Raw genomic sequence first — 26,116 nt, 5'->3', positions numbered from 1 at the left:
CAGAGCTCTCCCCAGCTGACTTTCTGGCTTTAGAAGATCTGTTTTGATTTTTTTTTTTTTTTTTTTTTTTTCTATGCTCCTTTCTTGAGCAACTGGTTGCTATTGCAGAGGCCACCGAGGGGACTGGCAGAGGCTCCTGAGCTGGCATCAGGAAATATGACAGCAGAAGTGAATGCTTGTTAACATAAGGAATTTACTGAAGAAGAAAGACAAAATGCCTTTCAAAGGGTTCAGTTCACTGAAGGAAAGATTTTTTAACCCAGGAAAGGAAGAGGTGAAGAACATCGTTAGTGACTCGCTGGGGAATCTGAGAAGGTAAAATCCAACAGAAAATTCCCAGACAGGTCCATTGGTTCAATATATTAAAAAGAAATGAAGTATAGAAAAATATATAAACATAAAACAGAATTTAGAGTTGCAAAATTAATATCTGAGTTCAGATAGTGAGAGACACCTTGCTGCAAGACAGAAGATGTAAAAGGAGCACTGTTACAACAGCATATGACTATAGATGATTGATAGAATATTTATATTAAACAAAAAAAGGTGAAAATAAGTTATAAAATAGAGCATGAAAAAGTGTTTTAATTAAAAAAAAAACTTTTAAATAATTAAATGTGAATAATTCTGTGGTTTAGCTTGCATGAGAAAAACTGATGATTTAATGGGAATTAATGCTCCCAAATGATGCCACTCTTGAAATTAGACTTAATGATCTTAAATTACAGGGGCTTTTTCAAAAATCTTGTTCCAAATCAGTAAGAGAAAATGTATTAAGTAGAGATGTGTATGTGTGTTTTTACTGAGACTAACAAATCAGAAAGAGAAAAAGGAGAAGCAGCTGTTTGCTAGCAAAAAAGAGAAAAAAGATTAAAGATTTTTATCTTAATCTGACAGTTTCTGAAACAACAAACTGAAAGATTTTTATTCTTTTATAAATGAAAATATGATGTAACAAATGACCAGCTTCATAAAAGGAAAGAGATTTCTCATTTAAATGGAAGATTATTTCTATTAGTAATGGCCACTGACAACATTTATTTGTATAATCAATAGATGAGAGCCAGAGCGTTCAGTGGCATTTCTTGCATGCTTGGTGTTAAGTGTTTTAAATCTTTGTATGGATCAGGCCAACATTTTAACTGAATGTATTTTTAGTGATTGAATTATATTTGCTTTCATATCCATGCCGTTACCTTCTTTTGGGAATGCTATTTTGAGTCGAGATATTGGCACATCTAAACATACCTTTAATCACAAGAAAATGGATAATAATTTACATGTATTATACTACAGCATGTATATGCAAGAAAATAAGCATGTACACTTTTAAAGAAGTTACTAATATGCACTGGTAGATTGCCAGTTACACTATTTCTATACCATGTGAACAGAGTATTTGTGTTCCACAGAGTTTCAACTTAACTTTTCTTCATTTACAGTATTATAGATGAAGTCTGACATTTTGCTTTTTTTACTTTTATGATACTCTACATTAATTCCAGGGATTCCGTTTTCCTTTTAAAGCATCAAGTTAAAAGTAAATCATTTATTCAATCATAAATTCCCTTTGCTGTGGGCTCTGCTGGCCAATTTGACCAAATACATGTAGGGTTTGTATTTAGTGAGTATGTGATGTGGCAGTACACTGGGTTTGCTACGTGGAAATGGTATGCAAACTTTAAATTATCCAGATTGCTCTCCTCTTGTAGCCATGTATCAAGGATGTCATGCTGGTTCCTACATAGTCAATAGTATTGGCACCCAACTTCAGCAACATTGCTACTGAATCAAACCAAACCAAATCTGAGTTGAGATATACGAAAGTTTGCTGGACTTTTAATTCTTTTCTGTTTTAAACATATGTATACCAGTGCCTTTCTTAGATGCACTAGTCAGTGGAGGAAATAATCCAAACAATAAAAGTTTTTTTTACTATGATGTCTGCAATCAGATCTAAGTAAGAATTGCTGCAAGTTGAGCGGTCTCTTAGGAAATAGTCAGTCATGTATGAAGGTTTCTGTAAGGACTGAAACGTGCATGTTTTTAACTTGAACTTCATTCTCTACAGCTTAGCCTGCAAATGAGAGCGTACACTTCTATTTTTACATGACGGTACATATGTCTATGTACCAGCTGCAACCTCGACTTTGCTCTTCATCCAATCCAATCCAATTGGCCTTAATATGGTGTTAATCACCAAAGAATTTGTTTTCTCTTCTAGCATTTGATAGGTGATTAATTATATTAATGTGCATACTTGATTAGGTCTCCAAGTGTGATTTCACTGACTGCCGTGTGTTGATGTAGGATCAAAACTAGCAAAGTGGGTAGAAAAATACTTTTAACTTTGGTAAATATGACACGTCTATGCCTTCCTACCACATTTCCTCTGCCTTGCAAACAACAGAGCAGATCCAGAAGCCAGTGGCTGGCAAGACCAGCTGCCAGAGACCGGCTGCTCCATAGCGATTGTCCACAGACAAGTTCAAGTGCTAAAGCACAAGCAGCATAAAGCAACTTACTGCCTCCTCACAGGTGTGTAGCAACTTCAAATTATTTTGTGGGTGCTGCAAAACAAGAGTCTGCCCACAGGAGGTTACTTTAGTGTAGCTGGATCCTGGAAGCGAGGCAAAGGGGACTGATCTGGAGAGACTCAAGAGGCATCCTTTCTTTAGGCTGTTGCCAGTGGTTTCATCTGTGCGATTTTAGAAGATGTTTTAGAAAATGTATTAGATGTTTTGTAAAAATAATTTTTTATGCAAAATTGGGTTTGTTCTTGATTAGTTAAATACAGTGGGGCACCAAAAAAAAAATTAGAGGATTCAAGGCTTGGGTGAATGAATATCAGAGCTGGGGCTCTGCAAGCCTTATAAGTTTCCCAGAAAAGAAAGCTTTTTCTGCAGAGCTTTTTGGCATGCACCAACACTTTGGGCCTTCTGTGAACTTAGTGTAGTCAAAGAAAAATTCATGAACTAAAGTAAAATCTCAGACTCTGCCTACTCTGAGGATTTCAGGAGTCTTGGACCAGCTAACAGCAACTGTGGGCTTATTGATAAAGTGGGAAGTGACTAAGTGGGTTTACAACTCAATAATGTTGCTGCTAATGCGAAAAGTTGTATAGGCCATGTCACACAGCTGCTGTATGTAGTCTGGGCCCTGATAGGTGTAGCTCTGGTTGCTGCAGATGCCTCTTGATGAATTAGACAGCCTAAACTGCTAAAAACTGCAACTTGAAGCTGGGTGATATACCCTTGCATTGGACAGGGCTCCTCCACCTGTGCTGGATCATAGCCTTATTCCTCTCAAATTTTACTTTTGCACACAAGTACAGAATGTTTAGTGCACCACAGACGATGCAGCACTGTGAACACAATGTGGGGTGTCCAGACTCGGCTTGTCTTGTGAGTCGTGCAAGGCCCCTTGTAGAACAGTGTTAGTGGAAGGGCACAATACACATGTGCAGCACTGCGCTGGAGCACCCATGGGGCATCCCTCCAGTGCACTGAGGCTGTGCTGAGGAGACACTGCGGGGCTGCCCTGCAGCCTGGAAGCACGGCACCTGTGAGATGCAGTCCCCTGGTGCGTACCTTTGAGACACAGCTTGTGTTTCATGCAAGAAACCAGCTGGAGAGGTCCGATGCACCGAGCGACTTAAGAGGGTTTGCCTGTTTGTACTGGGATTTGTACCAATGCATCAATTGAAGGATTTGGTGTGGACAATTTTCACCTGGGCAAATCACCAGAGAGTAAATGAGATCTCAGAAGATTGTATCTGCTTTTCAATATTTTTCAGTAGTCACTGTGTAGGTTTCTGAAGCTATGCCAGGATCATCAATAATTGTTGCATGTGGTGACTGATGCTGGATTTGTAGGTGTGAGGTTTGAACATTGTGTATGATTGTGCTGCAGCTGCCTGTGAAAGACTGTAATATCTGGTAAAAGTTATTCTAGAATGTGTTCTAACACGCGGCAAGTATTAACATTTGCCCATTATTGAAGAATCTATGTGTTTTTAATCAAATGAAATGAAATGGTATGATTCTAGTCCACCTACTCTATCATTTGAAGAAATAACTAATTCCTATGCTAAAATCCCATAAATAGAGATTGGTGAATACATATGTGTTCTAGGGATTTTATTTATTACTGATGGGAATTTTTGAAATTTCTTTCATTCTTCCAAAACTCTGTATATGCCAGAGCAAAGTCATTCAATAAAGAACAGAAGTTTTGTATACAGTTATTATGACATTTGGGCACAGATATCTTCAAATAGCTTAGCATTTCTTACTTGCCAAGTGTTGTACGTTTGCTGAAAAAAGGAAACAGGTTGATTTAAGGACTGAACATTTCCCATGCCGCAAAATGCTCTCCTGTGTTAGTCAGTTAATTAGATGAGAGCCTTGGCTCTGAAGCAGTTTTCTTCTATATCATTGGTGTACAACAAGTGAAAATTTTCAATGGTGCTACAAAAATACACAGATCATTGGAAGATGCGTTCCTCATCTTTTCATGGAGTCGTCACACCTTCATTATACACCTGTTCAACAAAATAAGGCCAAAAAGCTAGGTCAAACACTGGCTCTGTGAACGTGTGCCCTGCTAATGCTTCATCCCAGCTCCACATTTGGACTGCTATTGCAAGACAGTTTCCTCCAAGAAAAATCTGCTACAGAGGGGTTAATGTTAAGCTTTGCAGGTATGAAAAATACGGTGTGAATTTGGGGTCATGGATCAGTCCTCAACCTGCTTTTATTAATAAGTAGTTGAATACAATAGCAAAACAATTAATTTCTCCGCAGAGGCATTGTTGGCCCATAGTGCTAGTCCTGACTCACCACTTTTAACAGTGAATTTGGAGCAGAAGAATGTTTTCATGCTTATGTGAAACAGCCGGCTGAAAATGTCCAGATTGGAATAGATGTTTTGGCTTTGCATGATGTGTATAATCTTTGCCAGCTGCCCAAAATAATGCACCAATTAAAGTCTAATGTCTCTCTAATAAATAGAGAGCCTGGTAGAGGTATAAAAATTTGAGGAACTGTGCTTTGATTTAATTCAATCAGTATCTTAGATTATGTTAGAGGAAGACAATTAAATTACTTCTTTTGGTTTGTTAATAACTCTTTTGAGATGACAACAGCCCTACAAAATAATTATTCAATTGTCTTTTCACTTCCTGAGGTCTTTATTTCTGATATTTTATTCAGTTTACACCTACCTATATAGAGAGCATGGAATATATGGTGTCTTTTTTTTAAAGTGCCTGACTGCATTACTCTCTGTACTTTCATTTCACTAACAAATGCTGTTTCCCTGTCAGTGAATCATAAGATCTCAATCACCTTCAATAACACCAGAGTAATATCACATTTCCTGTGTTACCTTGTTTTAATGCAAAGCCTTCCCTCCAGCCTGACAATGAGCTAATGATCTAACGTTGCAGTTAGCACTGCTTTGAGCAAGGAGTTAAATCAAATAATCCCTGGGGTTCCCTTCTGGCCCAAAAGTTTCATGGAAATGTGAGGTGATGGACTGTAACATACTTTTTTTTTCTTGTTGCTTAGAATAAGGCTGGAGTAACCGTTTGATGATACGATGTAAAAAGGAGTAAATAGTAAATGATGCACCAGTTAGCCTGTAGCTGTAAAGCCAGAAATGCTGAGATTTTTAAGTGAAATTTCATATTGGAAAGTGACATTTCATATGGCACCCCAGCAAGCCATACTTACCACCTATGTTTGCAAAACCACTAGTATAGAGTATTATCTGCTAGATTATGGGTAGTACATTAGATTTACAGCAACTGGAGAAAGCTGTGATTAAACCAGCACTGTTCTCCCAAAAAACCCAACCAGATGCTGTGTAGGTTGGCCAAGTGTAGCCCATCCATATATGCTCTGGCAACATTTCTTTATAGCCAATTTTTATATGGAAGACTGAAGTGCATTAGAATTCAAACACATTCAGCCAGATGTGTGAAAGAAGGAAATAAGTTACTCCTTATCAGAAAAGAGTGAATGAAATCATTTCATCATCTTACATGGCAAGCTGAGCTTCCTTTAAATTAAGTAACTGTTCATATTTTCACAGTACTGAGAGTAACTCCATGGCAGACACAAAAGGACCTTGATCCTGAGCTCACTGCTTCAGGGCAATGCCAAAACTGAAAGGCTTTGTAATGTAACTACTGATCGAGGCCATCCTTTAGTATTAACCTTAAGCTCGCGGGTCGTGTTCAGTGGGCTAGTCATGTGTTCACAGCTAACCACGTGCTTAAGTGTTTCAGCATGTCAGAAAATTCATATTTTGCATTTAAAACAAAGGCATTGGAAGTTAATGTTAGGAAAGGAAGTATTTAACCGTGTTCAGTTCTTTCTGGCCTCACCTCTTCTACCAGAGACATTCCCTGGTCCTGCAGCACAGGATGTTGATATCTGCAAATCAGATTGGGAGACCAAATTAATTTTTAATTGCGCTATCATGCAATTCCAGATGACATGGAAGTGCCATTTTGTTTAATATGAATCTCTCAACTGGATTGTTTATAGGAAAAGGAAAGGCCGGATACGCAAAGCCGGAGGAGCTGCCCTCCCATGTCAGCTGGTAGCTGGTGGGCAGCCTCTCACAGGCTGAAGTGGCTGGGTACCATTTGCCCCTATCCCGAGTAAATGGGAGAGCTCGCATCCCTGGCCCCTTTCCTCCCGTTTCCTCTCAATCGCACTGCAGTTGCCACACCAAATTTGATGCAGGCAATGCCTTTTCAGCCTCTGCTGCTGAGGATTGGTGAATCAACAGCCCAGAAAGTCCCTGCCTTCCTTCAGATCTCATTTAATATTAAGTGTTTTAAACAAAAGTTCAATATGTTCAACAATAGGAGTTGCGGGGCTTCCCTTTGCAATGACCTAAGTCCTTGTGGTGAGAGGATGTTTCAGAGAAGAGAGGACATGTGGCTTCAAATCCCTTCAGGCAGAGAAAGTCTGGGCCTGGCTCTTTTACATCTTAAGTAGGTGCTTTGACACCAGAGCCTCTTCTCCTCTTCAGTCTAGCTCTGATTTTTGTCTCACAAGTGAAAACAAATTCACGGGGAGTTTTGGGCTGAGCAAAACCATGCTTTGTACTGTATTTGCCCTTTTCTTAAAACCTACTGCCAGGTCTGCTTAGTGGGTCTAATTAGAAATTATGATGAATTTCTTCATACGTATATTTTCCTAACTACCTGCAGAATTTAGCACAACAGAGCTCAATTTAGCTCATGAATAGCCTGTGAACATTGTTCCAGCTAGCTGTTTGGCTAGGTGGCTTGGATTTACAAACTTCAGAGGTCATTCATGAAAAAGTGCAGGCTATGCTAACCTTTCAAAGCCTGCCCAGCATTAACTCATCACACAACCAAGAGACAAATGCCTCGCGAGGAAATGATTTAGCAGTTGACTGGAGCACGTAACCGCCCATCTACATTTCAGCAAATCTTACTGAGACAGTAAGGCATTTTCATTTTCTCTTTCTTCATCCATTTAGGAAAATCGATGGCACCAACGTAGAGGAGGATCACATTGAGCTGACGGAAGAGGGGCGGCCTGTGCAGGCAAGCACCCGCAAGCCGGCACCGTGCGACTGCCACTGCTGCGGGCTGCCCAAGCGCTACATCATTGCCATAATGAGTGGTCTGGGCTTTTGCATCTCCTTTGGAATTAGGTGCAACCTGGGTGTTGCCATCGTGGAAATGGTGAACAATAACACTGTTTATGTTAATGGAAAACCAGAGCTGCAGGTGAGAAAACATCTTCCTTTCACTGTTCTGAGTGGACCCCGTTGCAAAATCATCAAAGTGCCACATATTGAAGTACTCTATATACATAGATCAAAACTAGAGACGTGAATCCGGATTCACATACATGTGTAGGGGCTTAATTCCTATTTAGGTCTCTAAATCACATTAAAAATCTGTAAGATCCGAGGATTTGCAATGTCACAGAGGATGTAAGTAACAGAAATGAGAACTGAATTGACTTGCATGTCTATCCGATCCCTGATCTTTCAGTTGTAGACAGATTTTGTTGTGGTGGCAGAAGCTTTTGCTATTTACTGTCTCTCAGGGAAGTGCGCTCTGATGCTGCTACAGAAGGAATGATTAATTGCTGTATGTAGCACTGCCCTCACTCTATTCAGATCAGTAGATGACTTTCAAGACCTTAAAGTAGTCACTGGCAATAAGGCAACAGGTTTTTACAGGTTATTGACAATGTGGATTGCTGTCTAGATGTATTTGGATGTAGGTGCCAAGCTATTTTCAAATTTGCAGTCGATGGCATGTGTTTCAAAGCAGATGCCTACAAACCTTTAACAATGCACCCAAGGAACTGCAGGTTCAATGCAATGTTTCAGGACTAAGCAGCCCAGGGGAAAGCAGTGACAAGTGGCAAAGATGAAGCTCCAGCATTAGCTGCCCTCTGGCTGAAACCTTTCCCCCCTCCTATCCACCTGACTGAAAGCTAAGAGCAAAAGTGGTAATCTCAAATGGCAATCCGACATCCTTTTACCTTAACTGGGGGGATTCAAGCTCAGCAACACCGATGTAAAGAGACTGCCTTGATTTGGAGGATGAGTGACTTCCAAACAGTGGTTATCTTACAATAAGTATGCTTCATCTTACAGCATTTTTTCTGTTTCTTTTACAGAAAGCCCAATTCAACTGGGATCCAGAGACAGTGGGACTCATTCATGGCTCTTTTTTCTGGGGTTACATTGTGACACAAATTCCAGGAGGGTTCATCTCAAACAAATTGGCTGCTAACAGGTGAGAAAACAATAATCAAAAGAATTAAGCTTTACAGACTGATGACTGTGTTGTTACACTGTTTAAATGATGATTACCAAAATAGTGAATTAATGTGTTTCAGGAATACACATCTGAAACGGAATATGCAGTATTTAGTCTATAACCAAAAATGAGACCATATTTCCATTACAGGTCTATTGCTGGTTCTGCCAATTTATCTTCTTCATCTCAAATATTTACACATTTCTTCTCTAAACAATAATGCTTTCTGGAGAGTGTTAGGAAAATCACACCTAATGCTTCAGACAATGATTGTAGCATTTGTCTTTCAGAAGTTGCATAGTGCTTTTTAGCTCAACTTAACACCAAACAAAAAAATTCCAACCAAGTTTGACTTTTCTCCTTTAAAAATTCCCTGTGGACTGAAGCTGGGCATGTAGGAATTACAGAACTATTTATGTTCTAAAGACACAAATCCATCCTCATGCACATGGATATCCTTGCCACGGCTGGATACAGTACTGACTGTCTGTAATTTGGATTGCCTAGAATTTCTAATAGAGCTTCATGATTTCTGTTTGGTGAACTCTGAGCATCTATACAGATTTCTTCCATGCTCATATTTTTTTTTTTAATTCAACTGGGCTGATTTTTTTTTTTTAATTCAACTGCTTTTGAAAACGAAAGTAAGAAAAGTAGCTAATTTTGCCAAAGCTAACTTTGGTTTTGGTTTTGGGCTTTACTTCAAAAAGTCTTCAGAACTTGCAATATGATCACAACAGAGAGAGGGAGATTGTTTGAAGAGAGCTGGTTGTGAATGAGCTCATGAGATGTGCATGTTAAGGGCATTTGGGATCTACAGATAAAAAAGACGGTTGGTACTCGTTTCATTCTCTGCAAACAAGACATGACTTATCTACAAACACTCGCAGAATTGGAAAAGGTCTTTAAGACTAGTTATATATTGTTTTGCCCCAAATCAAAGTATTTTGCTCTCTGCATTCTGCAAAGAGCTATAGGGGTTACAAGACTGCCTGGGAATTCTTCCCAGCCATATGCCCTTATGGAAATGACTCCAGGACAGAGTCATCCCATAGAATTGCCCAGAAGTTCAGTCCCAACTCCCCTCTGTCCATAGCCAAAAGTTACTCAGAGTTCAGTTTGCACTGCTTCTTCAAAACTACTAGCATCCTCAATTATTAATTTCTCTACCATGCAAAAGTGCCTAAGCAGAGTATTTTTCCATCTGCTTAATAAGCCAAACGAATTAGCTAAGCTTAATAATTTCTCCAGCCTTTTTAGTCTTGCCACCAGCTTTTGCACCAGAAGGGCCCCAAAACACAGATGGGTGAATAATTCAGCATATTATTAATTTGGCTTATCTTTCCTTAATTTTCTTGCAAACAGTAAAATCAACCATGTTTACACTGTAACTCAATGTATTCTGTCAGCTGACTACTTCCTTAGGTATGTGTTGTGCATATGCACAGAAAGCTATATTTCTGTCCCCATGAGACTTTCAGACTCAACCTAATACTATAACACAACATAAAATTATGGATTTGACTATCATAATTGGATTTAGGAGTAGGATTTGCTGAGGAGCAACAATATCCCAAAGACTGGGCTCAAAGAGAATTTCTGTTTGTAGTAATAGGATTCATGGGTCTGGCTAACACCAAATTTTTCCTTTATTCCTTGTTTACCCAACCAATTTCAGCTTGGGTAGATTCACCAGTGGTGCCGAGTTTCTGTTTCAGAGGGGTTACTTGCCAAGACACAGGGCAGGAAGGCAGGAGATCTGGGGCCAGTCCGTGAACCCACTCCCCCTAGAAAGACAAATATGTTTTCTTTTGTCCCAGCTGCACTCTGGCAATGATATGTATTATTTTATCCTATTATTGACATTATAGATTTAGGTACAGACTCTTTTGTCACCTGTTTAAATCCTGCTCAGCACTGTGCAACCTTGAACATACATGGACGCCCCTGCCCCAGGCACTTCTCTAATGCAAATAGTTATCTGTAATAATGAGGGATTCCAATGGATCTCAGAACAGCTGGAAATATTGAGTGCTTTATGTTTTTTCACCAAAACTATCTAACACCACGTAATTTGCTTTATACATTCGTCCAAATTTGTGTAGGTCTGCATTCCACCAAGAAGTTCGTGAATCATTTAGTGACAATATCCCTTTAACTTGCTGCTTATCCTCAAACATGCATCCAAACGTAGTTTCATCATTGTTTGGTGGCAACAAGGATACATGAAACATAAGGCACCTCCTGATATTGGTTTTCAGTAACAGCACCCTGCTGGGCAGAGTCGTCCGTCGCTGAAGAAGTCTGTTTGGATCCCAAAGTGGCAGCTGGCTGGGGATCACAGCAGTGAGGAGAGAAGAATATGCAAATGAATTGAACAGAACTGGAATATTTTTAGTCATGGTGGTGACCACCATCTTTGGGATAAATGGCAGTGAACTGCTCGAAAGATGCTGGCTCTTTGTGGAAACACTACTCACCCTCTTAAATAGTAGCAGAAGTGTGACTGGTTCTAACTCAGTAGAAATGATGCATTTACAACCTAGGCATATTAGGATTTCTTACTAAATGAAGTAGCAGAGATTGGAAACTCAGTCTTCAGAGCCAGCTCTTTGGATAATTAAATATGTTCTCTTTCTTATGGCTTATTCTTTCACGTACTTATTCATTTACATAATTTGCTGTAGTTCCCCAAGACTGTCAATAGTGATATGATAACAGACCTGATATTTCTCTTAGTGGCAAGGAAGCAAGGTGCAAAACTCTTTTCTTCCCCAGTCATAACAGGGAGCTAATACTTATTTCTCAGCTAAATGTTTACTTGGCTTTGAAAGCAGTCTCCTAAATGTCAAGATATGATCATAGGCTTTGCATTCCAGTTCAGAATTTCAGACCACTTTCTAAATGATTCTATGATTCTATGAAATACAAATCCGTTCCTTTGTCACCTCCCTCCACCAGCCTACCCAGCCTCTTTGCTTTTGTGTTCATCTGTTGAGTTCTTTCTTGTCATTCAGATTATGAGCTTTCTAGGCATGGACTGTTGTTTTTGTCAATAGGTGTACAGAATTTAGATAAAACAGTGTTAATCTCTGACTGTAGATTCTTCGTGCTATAATACTACCATTAATCCTACTGTGAATAATAAGCCTAGATTAAAAAACTGAGGTGACATACATTTCCTGTGAATAAGTTTTCAAAAGAGACTGAAATGGAAACAATTGAAATCCTTATTTAAGAAAAAAAGAAGAAAAGAATGGCAACAAAAGGTTTTAAAAGTTTTTAAATATTTTGAAGTGGAGCATGATAAACAGCTATGCATAATAAGACCTGTGTATGTCTTTGGCAGAAAAATCAAAAGGGAGAGAAATACTGCTGTTGTCCAAATCATATGATTTCAGATCAAATGTCTGTCTAATACCATTCATATATCAAAATGAAGCTTAATCTGTCTTTTTGAAATGCCACATGCATAACAAGACAATTCAAAACTTGTTAAACGTCACTGAATTTCAGTAGCTTGAAAAAGGAACATGAGTGATGGTCCACTAATAGCAGCGTGCTGCTAGCTAACATCAGTGTAGCTAGGAGTTGAGGGCCTTTGACAAAACGGACTGCTTTATTCTCAGGGTGTCACCTTGAGTCTTGGAGCAAGATGGGGCAGCTTTGGGCTGACCTCCCATCTCCTAAATGCTGTGGTCCCCAGGGCCACCAACTGCTGCAACATTCTATCTGCAGAATGAAAGATCTCCCACACAAAAGAAGTCTGCAGGGAGACACGCATGGTTGCTTTGAATTGCAGACAACACAAAGAAGACAGTAAACTACTGAGGATTAGCAGTAATCCATTCAATTTAAATGGTGCTTGGCAGTTGTGGAGAACCCCTACTGCCAGTTTTTCAGTGCTGTAACAGGATCTTAGAGGGGATCCTCATGCATATCAGCTTCCACAGATGCTGAGGGAATGAACCCTTGATATTGAGAATGCATGACACAGCTATTGAACCCCTTTCCTCGCACAGAAAGGAAGCCTGAGGCTTCAGATATATGAAACCTAATCAGTTAAGTACAGCTCATTCTTACTAATCAGAGAATTATAGGATCATTTAGGTTGGAAAAGACCCTTAAGATCATTGCATCCAACTGTAAACCTAACACTGCCAAGTTCACCCCTAAACCATGTCCCTAAGCACCACATCTACGCATCTTCTAAATCCCTCCTGGGGTGGTGACTCAACTACTTCTCTGGGCAGCCTGTTCCAGTGCTTGACAACCCTTTTGGTGAAGAAATTTTTCCTAATATCCAATCTAAACCTCCCCTGGTGCAACTTGAAGCCATTTCCTCTTGTCCTATTGTTTGCCACTTGAGAAAAGAGACTGACCTCCACCTCATCACAACCTCCTTTCAGGTAGTCGTAGAGAGTGATAAGGTCTCCCCTGAGCCTCCTTTTCTCCAGGCCAAACAACCCCAGTTCCCTCAGCTGCTCCTCACAGGACTTGTTCTCTAGACCATTCACCAGCTTTGTTGCTCTCAGGTGAGGACTCTCATAAACAGCTTAGCCTCAAGTACCAACACCCATGTCTATTCCTCTGATGATACAAATTAAAATCCAGCACCTTTGTTTAAGTATGTATAAAACTTCTGTTCCATTCAGAGAAGAAAATGTATTGACCATATGGGGATTTACCCCCTTTTGCCAATAAGGGGACTTTACAAATATTTGGGTTGGTGAGATGGTGGTATGTAAGGTGATTGTCTCTGCAACTGTACCTGAGAGAAGCTTTGCTTCTGTAAAGTAGACAATAAGTGTATTCCTTTTCATGTTACCTTTTTCCATAGGGTATTTGGAGCAGCTATCTTTCTAACATCTACACTGAACATGTTCATCCCTTCTGCAGCAAGAGTGCATTATGGCTGTGTGATGCTTGTAAGGATTCTGCAAGGTCTGGTGGAGGTAGGAACACTCACCATTTTGGTGCTTTCATACATCATTTGGTTTTGGAGAGTTGGCTCTAAAAAGTCATAAGATCTTTTGGTCAGGTTTTCTGATCAATCTACATTTTTACTTGTTGCTCCTTTTTAGGATGACAATTTTTTAATCATAGCGATTTATATTTTTAAGTTTACTTAAAAGGAAATAAAAAGTTTAGGTTTCTGGTGCTGCAGGTTGAGCTATTTTAGTTTCCTTGTGCCATCCACTGCATGTACTAAACAGTGTTTATACCCCAGAACACATTACCATTTAAGTGATTACCCAAATTGGTTTGACATCTTCATACCCAAACAACAGAGCTCTTCCAGGCTTACCTAACCTTTCCTACATCATTCCACGGTGACAAACAGCTAGACAGGTTGGACAGTATCAGCAACTGCTTGAAGTAGGAATGCAGTGAAAGTAAATCACATGATGTGTGAAATGTCTGCCAGGGCGTCACCTACCCAGCCTGCCACGGGATGTGGAGTAAGTGGGCTCCTCCACTGGAGAGAAGCAGGTTGGCCACCACATCGTTCTGTGGTAAGTTGATAGGCTTATACGACTTACGTAAGTACATATTCCTATTAGACATATTTTATTCATTTAATGATTTAAAAGAGAAATGCAAACCCTCTGCCCTTTGCTGTACTTGCCCACATACCCATTCAGCTTGTACTCTGAGCTCAGGAACCTGAGAGTCTTTTTTGTCACCATTTTATGATTTAAAGCCAGCCCTCAGAATGACTCTCCTAGTAAACTAAAATGGGTCTAGAGGTGTCAGATGAGAGAAATCACACCTTTTGTTTTTTTTCATTTGCTCCATCTTTAGGGATTCCATTTATTATACGTATTGAATTGACTCTCCTAATCAAGCATGCATTTAAAAAATAATTTTGAAAGGACTTGAGTACTTTAGGCTGGCTGCTCAATATACTGCAGTGGAGGTGATGTAACTTGTTGCCACTGGCTGTTCTGCTTTACTCTGTTTTGAATTATGATCAGGCTTGTACTTTGCTCTCTTCTCTGGGTCCCTTTCCAATGCTGACAGCTGGCCTTCTGGAAGATGGCTGGTGGGAAATTTCAGAAGACTTTGAGGAGAGGAACCCAGTGGAAAGATGGGAGAAATCAAACTGTCTCATTCCCTTTGGAATGTTTCTAGCCTTTGGCAAGAGCCTTAAACCTTGTTATGAAGCAGGGAGCAGGAAAAATACTCAGGTTTTACACCTTGTTCTTCAAGGAAGATAGATACCCTCTTTTCACTTACAGCCACACTAATGAAGAGGAAACGCTTTTTTTTTTTTTTTTTTTCCTCCTTCTTTTAATTCCATCCTCTGGGTAGCAGTTTTTGAAAAGAGGTGACACAGGTCACTCTGTGCTACCTCAGGTTCTTGCCGGAAAAGAGTACTGTGAGTGTTATAACTGTCTGGCTCTTTCCCAAGGTCTAGTTTGAGCTGCCCCCCCCCCCATACACTCTCCTACCTAATGTTGTCTTCTTCTTCTGGTAACCCTGCAATCTTCAATTATCTGCTAATTCCAGGGAAAACTGTGGATATTAGAATCTCCTTACCAGCTCCAGGTTGGATTTAGGTAGATGGCTAAATGTAAGGAAGATAAGGCATAATCCAAATGTACTCACTCTGCTTTCGTACCCTAAAAGGTCCAGATATGCAGAGTGCAGAGCAGGAATGGTTCTGCTGTAATTTCAAATGCACTGTGTTGGCAGTGAAGGAAAAGGCCCTGCTTGTTAACTCACTCTGTCATTTCCCATCCTCTAAGACACCCTTATCATCTGTATTTGGTGTGTCCTTTCCCATTTGTAACAGGGTAATTGGAATGGTGAGTGGATGTCTAAAAACACTGAAGAAAAATCAGAAATAGTAGGACTTTGAAGAGTAAGCAGTTGGGAAAAGTGGAAGAGAAAATAGTGAAAATAAATGAAGGTGGTGGGGTAAAGCCAGCTGAAGATGAATGTCTGAGAGAGAATATTCAATAGAAAAGGTAAATTCACAGGAAAAAACAGTCTGCCCATCAGCAGTGGAACTGAAAGGCTAGGGAAAATACAGCACTAAAATACAGGAGAAAGGGTAAAAGGGGGAGTGAAACACGAGTAAACAAAAAGCAGCTTTTCATATTATGGGAATTTTATTTTTACTACAAATGACTCCAGGATTTAGTGATTATTTAGATCATTCCATTTTCTGTAGAACAGACCAAAGAAGCCTCTCCACCCTCAATGCTCTCTCCTTGAAATCCTAGCACCAGGTAGAGAAAAATCCATCCTGCAGCTCAGCACCCATTTTTGTGGCTGCAGATCACCAATTCTTGTACTTGAAAGGTGCACAAGAACAGTGGAAAAATTAGGAAACTCCATGTTAACCAGGCTCCTGTTTTTTTCTGATTGTATTCTTGCCTGGGGCTTTGCTATTGCTCTAGGAAAAATGAATTATACAGAGACGAGGGAGAAGGGTCACTGTGAACCATTGCAGAGAAGTATTTGCTAATGAGTAGAGCATTAACAAATGTTCATTAACAAAGTATGTAATACTCTCAAAACCACAAGTATCTCATGTCCTAGAATAATTCAAAGCAACACTTCTTGCATGTGAAGCCATTGGCACTGTCTTGCTCTGAAACCAAGTGTCCAGATTGCATGAATTCTCCCTAGGGTCTTCATCGAAATTCCTTTCCAAGCACTTAAATACTCAGCTCTTTCTACAAGTGACTCAGAAATATATTTCACCAGTATTATATATTTCCCAATCAGAAACCTTGGCACAGACAACTTTTTTATCCTTTTTTTCCCTGTCAACTTTTGCCTATTTATTCCAGCTGTTTGTTCATGCCGCTGATATGAACTAAACATGGTTAAACAGACTCAGGGTTGGCCTGAACAACCCCTTCGCTAGCAGCACTTGTGGGGCCACATGGCTAGAGCCACAACAAGAGCCTCCCAGCATATCTGCAACCATCAGGATTTCTGGACACCAAGAAGGCTTCAGAAATTTGGGCCATTAGCTTCTCCGGAGCTCACCTTATATGCCACGGGGTTAGGTGGGATTCCCCACCTCAGTGCATACAGCTTACGCCTGTGTGGTGGCTTACCATCAGTTTCAGCTTTGCAAATCCCATTTACCTACAGGGCACAGCGCTTCTAGATGCAAAATGAGATTCGTGATCCCACACCAGTGAGGGCTAGTCCTTCCCACCACCCCAAGCTAAATTTTTCAGTAGCCATCCTATTCCCCATGTTCACAAGAAATCATGGTGCCAATCAGCCAGAGGTGTCCCTCCAGTTCTGCCCCCGTGAGCACCTGCACTGGAGTGCATAGTCATAGCTGACATGTTTTCTTAATCCTTTTTCTCCTCAGGGTCTTACGCAGGTGCGGTGATTGCCATGCCACTGGCAGGTGTGCTGGTACAGTATATAGGATGGTCATCAGTCTTTTATATTTATGGTGAGTTGCTTAACGTGAAGGATCTCTGCGACTAGACTGGTACTGCCAGCAATTTTGTTAAACTTGTGTAACAAGCATGGATGAAAGTTGTTCTAGTGAATCAAGAGGTTGCAAATGGGTATTCTAATTTATTCCCTACTTATTGCAGCTTCTGAAAGCTTTTATTTTGTAATCATCTGTTGTAAAATGTTTTAAAATTGTAATGACCAGGCTACAGCCCATGGTCACCCAGTGACAGGGTTGGATGCAGTTGCAAAGGTTGCTCTGTAGCACAAATACGTGATACATGTCCCAGAGCGCACACTAACAGCGAACACTACAGCATATGCTGCTGATGGGGAGCCAAATGCCTCTGAAACCTTCTGCCCTGAGACGACTGCCCCATGCTGCCCACCCTCGGTAAAAGCATTGCCATCTTTACAAAGTGGTCCCATCACACAGGTACAGCCTCATGGCTGATCTGTGGTGCCTTGTGCTTTCCCCTGTGGTACGTGGCAGAGCTGGCTCAAACGTGGCCTTGCACATCAGCAAACCAGCTAAGATGGGTTTTCTCTGAAGACACAGAATGCACCATAAGATTTGCCATTGCAATTTGATTGTGAAGTTCTTTTATGCAGACTGCGACCATGTTATGACCGGTCTGCGTTTTTCCTTCCCCAGGTCCCACGTAAAGCTTTGCTTCTGCCTTTTCTCCGCCTCATGCATATCACATAATACAAGTGACAAAATGCTCAAGCACTTTGCAAGCAGGCATACAATATACACAGAGTTAGTTATCATATTTTCTTACTTCCCTGGGCATATTTTCTGCACAAGTTTTGTTTAATGGGCTCTTGGAACAAACTTCAGGGCCTGTAGATACTGAAGTGTGGCTTTATTGTTTTTTAAAACCGAGTGTTGCTTTTCCTGCCTCTCCAGGAATGTTTGGGATTGTTTGGTACATGTTCTGGCTGCTTCATGCCTATGAAAGCCCTGCTGCACATCCAACAATAACCAATGAAGAAAGGGTATATATAGAAACAAGTATCGGAGAAGGAGCTAGCCTAGCTAGTGCAAGCGTAAGTAAAAAAGGGTTTCTGGCTGTAATTTGTGAGCTCTTTACACAAGATCAGTGTATGACTGGATGGATACTATTAGCTGCATAAGAGCAGCGGAACTGTTTGCTGTTGATGTTTAGGGGCTTTTCCTTTTATGAAAACTACAGGATCAGACTCATGCAGCTGGACAGGACGAGTTCAGCTAGAGGCAAAACACATAGTGCTGTTTCAGCTCTCAGTTTATAGGGTCTCCCTGATCTAGGGAGGCAAAGGGACTGGGGAGAGAGGGGGAACCACACGCTCTGATCTCCTGCTCTTGAGTAACCATCATGTTTGTTCTAAAAAATTATTAATCGAAATACCTAAATAAGAAACTGGCTGCAGATGTTAAATTATCCAGCTGCCTTTTGAGCTCATATTAAGGATGACTGAAATTCTGAAAGCTTAAGGACAGGGTGTCTGCCCTGCTCATTCTCACAGCAGCTTAGCTCATTGTTTTAAAACTGCTCTCCTCTCTCTGAGAGGATCCTGGAAGATCCTGGAAACGTAAAACTAAAATCTATTTTCCCATCACACTTCTCTCCATTTCCTTAGATAACTCATTTTTGCTAGTGGTGAAAAACAAAGCTCTTTCTTGATAAACTGTTCCTTCTTGGCTTTTACTCTAGAACATTCTGGAGCAAAATAACTCCAAACTCTTTTCTCTACGTGTTTTGTGTAATAGCCTTTCTGAGAGTATAAAGTACCAGACTCTCCTTTTGGCCATGCTCCTGAAGTTTGGCTGAAGTCACTCAGGTCTTGGCTGGAGACACACACACTCATTCCAGGTCTTGGTTTTCCCTTTGCTGTACAGTGGTTTTACTGCAGAGGACACTAGAACCACCACCATGTGTTCACACACGACCGCAGGCATATGGTTGCCTGTAGAACACAACTACCATTTAAAAAAAAAAAAAAAAGAATGTCACTGTATATTGCCATAGTTACATATTTCAACTTCTGATTTGAATTGTATTATAAATGAATAGGGCTCAGAAGTGTTTTTTGTTTCTCCTGTATGGAGTATTGAGGTATAAATAGAAACTCAAAATGCCAAAATCAAATTATAGAAATTAAATCCTCTACCACAGACTTTTTTGCTGAATGAAATGAATTGGGTTGAAGCAGGGAGCTGCCTGTTGCTGCGTTACCACATATTTCTTAGCTTGGATAATCCTTTTTTCACAATCCTTTCAGTGGAATGTCTCAAACTGCATCATGCCAAAAAGTGGGGAATGGCACAAGGTTTTCTCTAGTTTTCTTTGATTCTGTTATTGATCCTGTTATCCCAGCAGCAGGATTCCAGAACATGTTGTGTAATTTCAGTAAGTAGAGAAATAATAGTACAGTAGTCATCTTAAAAATCCTAACTATTCTAAGAAAGTTTCTCTAGTTGTCTTTTGCCAGTAATCCAGGAGATATCTTTCACTTGCACTGTAAGTGATTTGCAGTGTAAATTGGATGCAATATACTGGATAGTCCAGATACTAAAAGATACCAGGCTCTTTATTCTGCCTTCTGCCTACTCAAAAATGCCTTCAATTGGGTTTTTTTGTTTGTTTTTTGTTCCTAGAAATTTAGTACTCCCTGGAAGAGATTTTTCACTTCAATGCCAGTTTATGCAATCATTGTGGCAAACTTTTGCAGAAGCTGGACCTTCTATTTGCTTCTTATAAGTCAGCCTGCTTACTTCGAAGAAGTCTTTGGGTTTGCAATAAGCAAGGTAAATGTCTGAGATGAAGCAGTGACCTTCAGACCTCACCCTAGGAGATGTGATGTGTTTGGAGATCTCCCGATCTCTCTGGAGTCATTATAGTAGATTATTCACAGTAGTTGGGATGACATACTTCTGGTGATCTGGTAGAAATAAAAGCTTGCTAGCATCAAATTATTAGGAAAAGGAAAGAACTGAAAAGTTGTTTTGGGAAAGAGTTGATTAAGAAAAACGCATATCATGAAAATCACAATGTAAGTAAATAGAAATGCACATTTTGTTTAGTGCTGGCAGTTTAGCATTACTTGCCAGGTAATTTTTATCCTCTTCTTTTTTTTTTTTTTTTTTATTTCATTACTTTTCATTGACAATGAGGGGTCAAATTCTGTATGGATTGATATTCCCTGCCACTGCCACTCCATTAAAGCCAGTATTGTTACACTCCCTCTTCAGAGCATGAATGAGGACTTCAGAATATTTGTTCCAGAAAAGTTTTCCCAACATTGCTTTAAAAAAACTACTTGCTGTATTGTAAATTATTTTCAAGCAAGTGTAATCCTGCAAACTGATAACAAACATCATCGTTATCTGTGTGGTCTGGGAGCACCAGTGTGCCCAGGTTCTGCAATGCTGTTGTAGCAATGACACTCTGAATGCCCAAGCACAGCATGGAGATGAAGAACAGGGGTATTAAGACAAAATAGGTTTGTTTATGCTGAATTGCCTTTCATAAATGCTAGAGTTGCCCAGTGACAGGACCAGAGGCAATGAGCACATTCTGAAATGCAAGAGGTCCCATCTGAACATCAGAAAACACTTTTTCATGCTGAGCACTTGCACAGCTTGCCAAGAGAGGTTGTGGAGTCTCCATCCTGAGGTCACTCCATCCTAAGGTCACCTAGGTCTTGGTTGCAGGTTCTGTTAGAGGAAAGGTCTGCAATCCTCCCACACAAGGATCCAGGATAAAAATGTGTCCAATGGGGGTGGGGGTGTGGAAAAGGTGAAGAAAAGGTATGATTCCTATTCTCTTCCCCCTAAATCCTGAGGGAGGACATGAGCAGTAAGCACTCATTTGTCTAATTGCAGGTTGGCCTTTTGTCGGCAGTTCCTCACATGGTCATGACAATCATCGTACCTATTGGAGGGCAGCTAGCTGACTTCTTACGGAGCAGGAAGATTTTAACCACTACCACTGTAAGGAAGGTCATGAATTGTGGAGGTACTATTGGATTCTGAAAATACAATATTTCAATTTTGTGCTGCAGCTGATGCAAATATCATAGTTTGGTCCATGTTTAACTGTAACAAGGGACAAATTACTCTAGATTGCATTTGCAGCTAGTTAATCTGAAGCATTTAATGGAGAGCTGATGTTAGATGTCCTCATGGTATAAGTATAAATCCTTACTCATATGAGTGTGCCTTTAAAAAGGGAGGAGGCAAGAAGCCTGGTTAATAATTAAAAGAGCAATAGGGATTGGCCCAGAAGATTAGTGTGATCAAATAGGCCTCATCCTGCAACCTTGAACAGACAAAGGTAACCATGTACCATGGTGCTGGAGAGATCCTTTAGCAGTGGATACAGCCTTGCAATAACTGGCCATGTTCCCATGTGCCACTTCCAGCAGAACCCACTGGCAAGTTTAGGCTGGAAGGGTTAGGTAAAAAAAAAGACAAGGGACAGACAGACTCATTTTACTCAGCACAAATAATTTGTTTCCAGTTCAGTCACTGAACTGAACAATCAGTGACATCTACATGTAAGGAAGATACTAAATTAGAGCAAAAATTTCAAGCCAGATAGCCTGTGGAGTTGCTCTCCTCTGCCAGTTCCTGGCTTACATTATTTATGGAAGGCACAGGCTGCCTGAAATAGAGACGCCTGCAGTTGGAGATGCCATGCAGCTTGGCTATGCATCTTCACAAAGGATTCTCAAAGTCATTGTGTTTTCAGGGCGTGTTTTCAGTGGCATTCAAAAAAAATAAACAGAAGGACTGTAATGTTACATACTAGAAAATGTTAATTTGCAGTAATGGCAGAGACTGGAAGTTCCCAGTGATATTCAGGGCTGTCCTATTGTGTTGGTGGCACACTTGTCTGAAAAATGCTCTTGTGCTCCATTTGCTAAGAGTATCTCAAATCACTACAACCATAAGAAAATTAAGGCAAGAAGTATTTTTCTCCTTTCCCTACCACGTTTGTGTGTTTGTGAATTTTTCAGTGCTTTCCACTGAGTCACTTTCTCATTGTTTCCCTGTGCTGCTCAGTGAGTTAATGTCACCAATTGCTTGGGTCATTTACATAGTAATGAGGAGAAAAAAGTATATTCTCAAACAATAAATATTCAAATGTTTCTGTGAATCCACAAAGATGCCAAGTATGTTCAAGAATAGCTATAAGATATGAAAGAATTTTGTCTCATTTTAAGTTGCTATTCTGGCTAGACCTTATTGGTATCTCTGTAACCAATAATAATTCAAATGTAATTTATTCTTATGTGTTTAATTTGAAGGCTTTGGGATGGAAGCAACCTTGCTTTTGGTGGTTGGCTATTCTCATACAAAAGGCGTGGCTATTTCCTTTTTGGTGTTAGCAGTAGGCTTCAGTGGCTTTGCAATTTCAGGTAAGAATCTTATTATTGGTTTTACTATTAGTGATAAAAGTGATGTTACTATCCTCACTGTTGTTACTGTCATCGTTTCTATTATTCTGTTTCCTCTTAATGTGGCTGCTTATGGGGTATTTCCTATTTCTTCCTATATCAGAAATAATTTACTTCATTATCTATGAAACGTGTCACACATTGGACTTGAAGCTTTGAAAGAACCTGCTCTTTATTGATTCCAGTTTACATCAGCTTTGTGCTGTTATTTTCTAATATACTTTTACAGTGTCAGCCGCCTTTTCTTCTTGCATATACAGTATCCCTAAAAGGAAAAAGACAGAATTACTCTGGAATGAATAGTTGCTCAAAGGCTATCAGTTGCAACCCTGCTCCCAGCCCTAGCTGCCAGTTTCTGCTTTCTAGGTCAGTCCTCTCTCTGTTGTGTCCTATAACCAGCCCTTCTTCAGAACAGCTGTTTCTAACACTTTCATGGGTCTCACCAGTCTCAGACTGACTCTTGTAGCTCCACCAGTACCATCATTATTAAAAAAACCCCTTTTGTTATGAAGATGGAAGGCCATCAGCTAGCAGACTGCCAAGAAGATGGACCTATTGAGCAAAATTGACGAGCAAAGTAACTGCTGGTCTTCAGTTGTTTCAGGGTTATGCAGATGGAAAGTAGTTTTGCTACTCAGTTATGAGGTGATTTCATAGCAGGCCATTTCTATCAATCAATTTTTATTGCAGGATTTTCCCAGTACTCAACTTTTTATTGTACTTAGTCCCATGGACTTGGAATTCATCATCCTTTCTTGTGATCATCCATAGCTCATATGACTAATTTTCATTACCTAAAGCAAGATAATTATCTGAGCTGACTTTTACTATTTTGTTTTTATTTCTTAATAAAATATGTACCCAGAAGATACGCTACAGTAAGGGTAAATATTTTTCCTACTGGTTTATATTCTGGTTTTTTATCATGTTGTTAAACTGCTACTTAAAGTACCAGAAAACATGTATTAAAAACACTACCACCTAAATAAAAAGATATCAGATATTTGACAAACATGAGGCATTCATTCCTTAATTAAAAATGTTTGCTGAGTGCATTGTTTCAGTATAAGATGGGAAGCACCAATACTTTAAATGAGGTCAAAACAAACTATATTTTCTATACAACATGATCCCCATAGGTGGGGAAAAAAGAGGTTTTGAAAAAGAATAGAGTTACAACATATCTTCCATCTTTATCACCAGGAAAATACTACCCTTCTTTCTCATATACATGGTAATGGTGTTTCCTACCTTTTTCAGGCTTTTTCAGCCAGAATGGCTGTAGAAAACCCTGCTGACCTGGTAGCGCAAAGCTGTATAGTTGACTGTTGTCTCTCATTTGTCGTAGGATTCAACGTGAATCACTTAGACATAGCCCCACGTTACGCCAGCATTCTGATGGGAATCTCCAACGGTGTGGGGACGCTGTCAGGCATGGTGTGCCCACTCATTGTTGGTGCAATGACAAAACATAAGGTAACATTTCTCCATGTTTTCTAGGAAAAGGATTAGGTAATGCAACAAAAGTTAAGACATTTCAAAGCTTCCTGGGAAGTCCATTTCATCATTTATCTCTGCAGCTGTTTTTTGTTGTTGTTTGTTTTAAACATTCACTTTTACAATACCACAGGGGCCAGATTCTCAGCTATTATAAACTATCTGTGTAGGGAGATATTATTTTATACCACCTGAGGCCAGGTCTCCGCAATATCTCCGTACTACTGGGTAATGCTTATAGGACTTGGGAAACTCCTCTACAACACATCCCTGATACAGTTCCTAAGCAATCACTGATCTACCGTAAGATTAACTTAGTTGTTAGAGAAACCCCTGCATTTCCAAATCCATGAATATTTCACATGCAAGAGAGGAACTTCACTGTGAGAAAAAAAAAAATCCCATGTTTTATTTTATTAGCCATTGTTATGAAAAAAAAGAATCTTCACAATGACTCTCATGAATTGTTCTATCTGTAGCATCAGGAATCAAACAGTGATCACAGTTACTGTTCAATATGTGCTAATTCATGGCCTAATTCAGAGAGTAATATTTCTTTTTACTGCAAACTTAATGCGACCTGCACCGTTGTTTCAGACCCGGGAAGAATGGCAAAACGTCTTTCTGATCGCAGCCCTGGTGCATTACAGTGGAGTGATATTCTACGCCGTCTTTGCTTCTGGGGAGAAGCAGGAATGGGCCGACCCTGAAAACCTCAATGAAGAGAAATGTGGCATAATTGATCAGGATGAACTAGCTGAAGAAACAGAGACGAACAATGAAACTTTTGTAAGTCCAAAGAAAATGTATGGTGCTACCAGTCAAAACAGTGAAGTACAGAGAAGGGAATGGAGAAAGCAAAAGCAAGTAACTCAAGACATGGAAGAACAGACTTCTTACCATTATGAAAATGGAAATTTTCAAGATTTGTCATAATACTTGAAATTGTAAGGTTTGTATAGCAGCTGCTCCCATTCCCCCTTCTGCCTAGCTGCCCCAAATCATCTGGTATCCATATTTATTTTCTTATTCAATCATGTAACATCTGGCCATGTGGCTAGATACAAGGGGTGGTAGTTCCCTTCTAATAGTATGGAAGAGGGTAACAAGAATGGGACTGGGAGAAGTGATACTAAATCCTTGCTCAGGCATTGTATCCCCTTGAGATGAGCTCCTGCACCTATTAGGAGATGACCAGCCCTGGCAGAGCTCCTGCCTGGTGCAAGCCTATGACTGTAGGAGCAAAGAGTGCTCTCATCTTCTCACCTGAACAGAGAAAGGACAAGGTCGTATCAAATGGTGGATCCACAGTGATATATGTAATTACTGGGACTCCAGTGGCATGAAAGTCTGCCCTGAGTGGCCCTGCTTTGCCTTTTTAGGATTCCTTTGGGTTGGCGTTTGAGCTGCTTAACCCATGTCAAACTGCAAGCTCGTACTGAAAGAAAAACAGTTTTATGGCAGTAGGCTGTAATTAATTACTAATGGTCACTCAACAACAGGAAGAGGAACATAGAGCAGAGATGGCACAGTATTGCTTCAACAGTTCCTTCAAACTGATTGACCGGCTGCTTTATATGCATAGCCCACAGAGCCTGGATAAGGCAATAAAATGGATACTTGTGAGATTTCTCCCCCTCCAATGATTTTGTGCTGGCATGAAATAATTTTGAATACAAAATCATCGTTAGTGATGCAATATTATTAATCCTTATAAAAGGAAATCTTAGTCCTGTTGGGATTAGGTTTCTCACTCAATTCATTATTGTGAAGTAATTTAAATATATTTTTCTAGTATTATACTGATAGAGTTCTGGCCTCAACCCCAACAGTCCTCATTTAGGTGAATGAGCTTACTTACACAAGTAAAGTCTTTAGTTCTGGATCTGTAACTTTTCAATGCCTCAG

General features: G+C 40.0%; 1 protein-coding gene across 1 annotated transcript; it reads left to right on the top strand.

Annotated features, from left to right (window-relative positions):
• Positions 1-172: 172 nt before the first annotated feature.
• SLC17A8 (solute carrier family 17 member 8) lies at positions 173-25,144 on the top strand (the record flags this gene model as incomplete). The annotated part of the gene is made up of 12 exons (XM_082308089.1): positions 173-315; positions 7,525-7,777; positions 8,685-8,803; positions 13,668-13,782; positions 14,256-14,343; positions 17,172-17,258; positions 18,177-18,316; positions 19,908-20,057; positions 21,135-21,267; positions 22,562-22,672; positions 24,060-24,187; positions 24,806-25,144. The coding sequence occupies 12 exons, from the start codon at positions 173-175 to the stop codon at positions 25,142-25,144; spliced, it is 1,806 nt and encodes a 601-aa protein (XP_082164215.1).
• Positions 25,145-26,116: the final 972 nt, after the last annotated feature.

This window comes from Platalea leucorodia, assembly GCF_965183815.1.
Source record: "Platalea leucorodia genome assembly, chromosome: 4".
NCBI classification, from domain to species: domain Eukaryota; kingdom Metazoa; phylum Chordata; class Aves; order Pelecaniformes; family Threskiornithidae; genus Platalea; species Platalea leucorodia.
The sequence above is the reverse complement of the archived record's forward strand: the minus strand, read 5'-3'. Positions and strand labels throughout refer to the sequence as shown.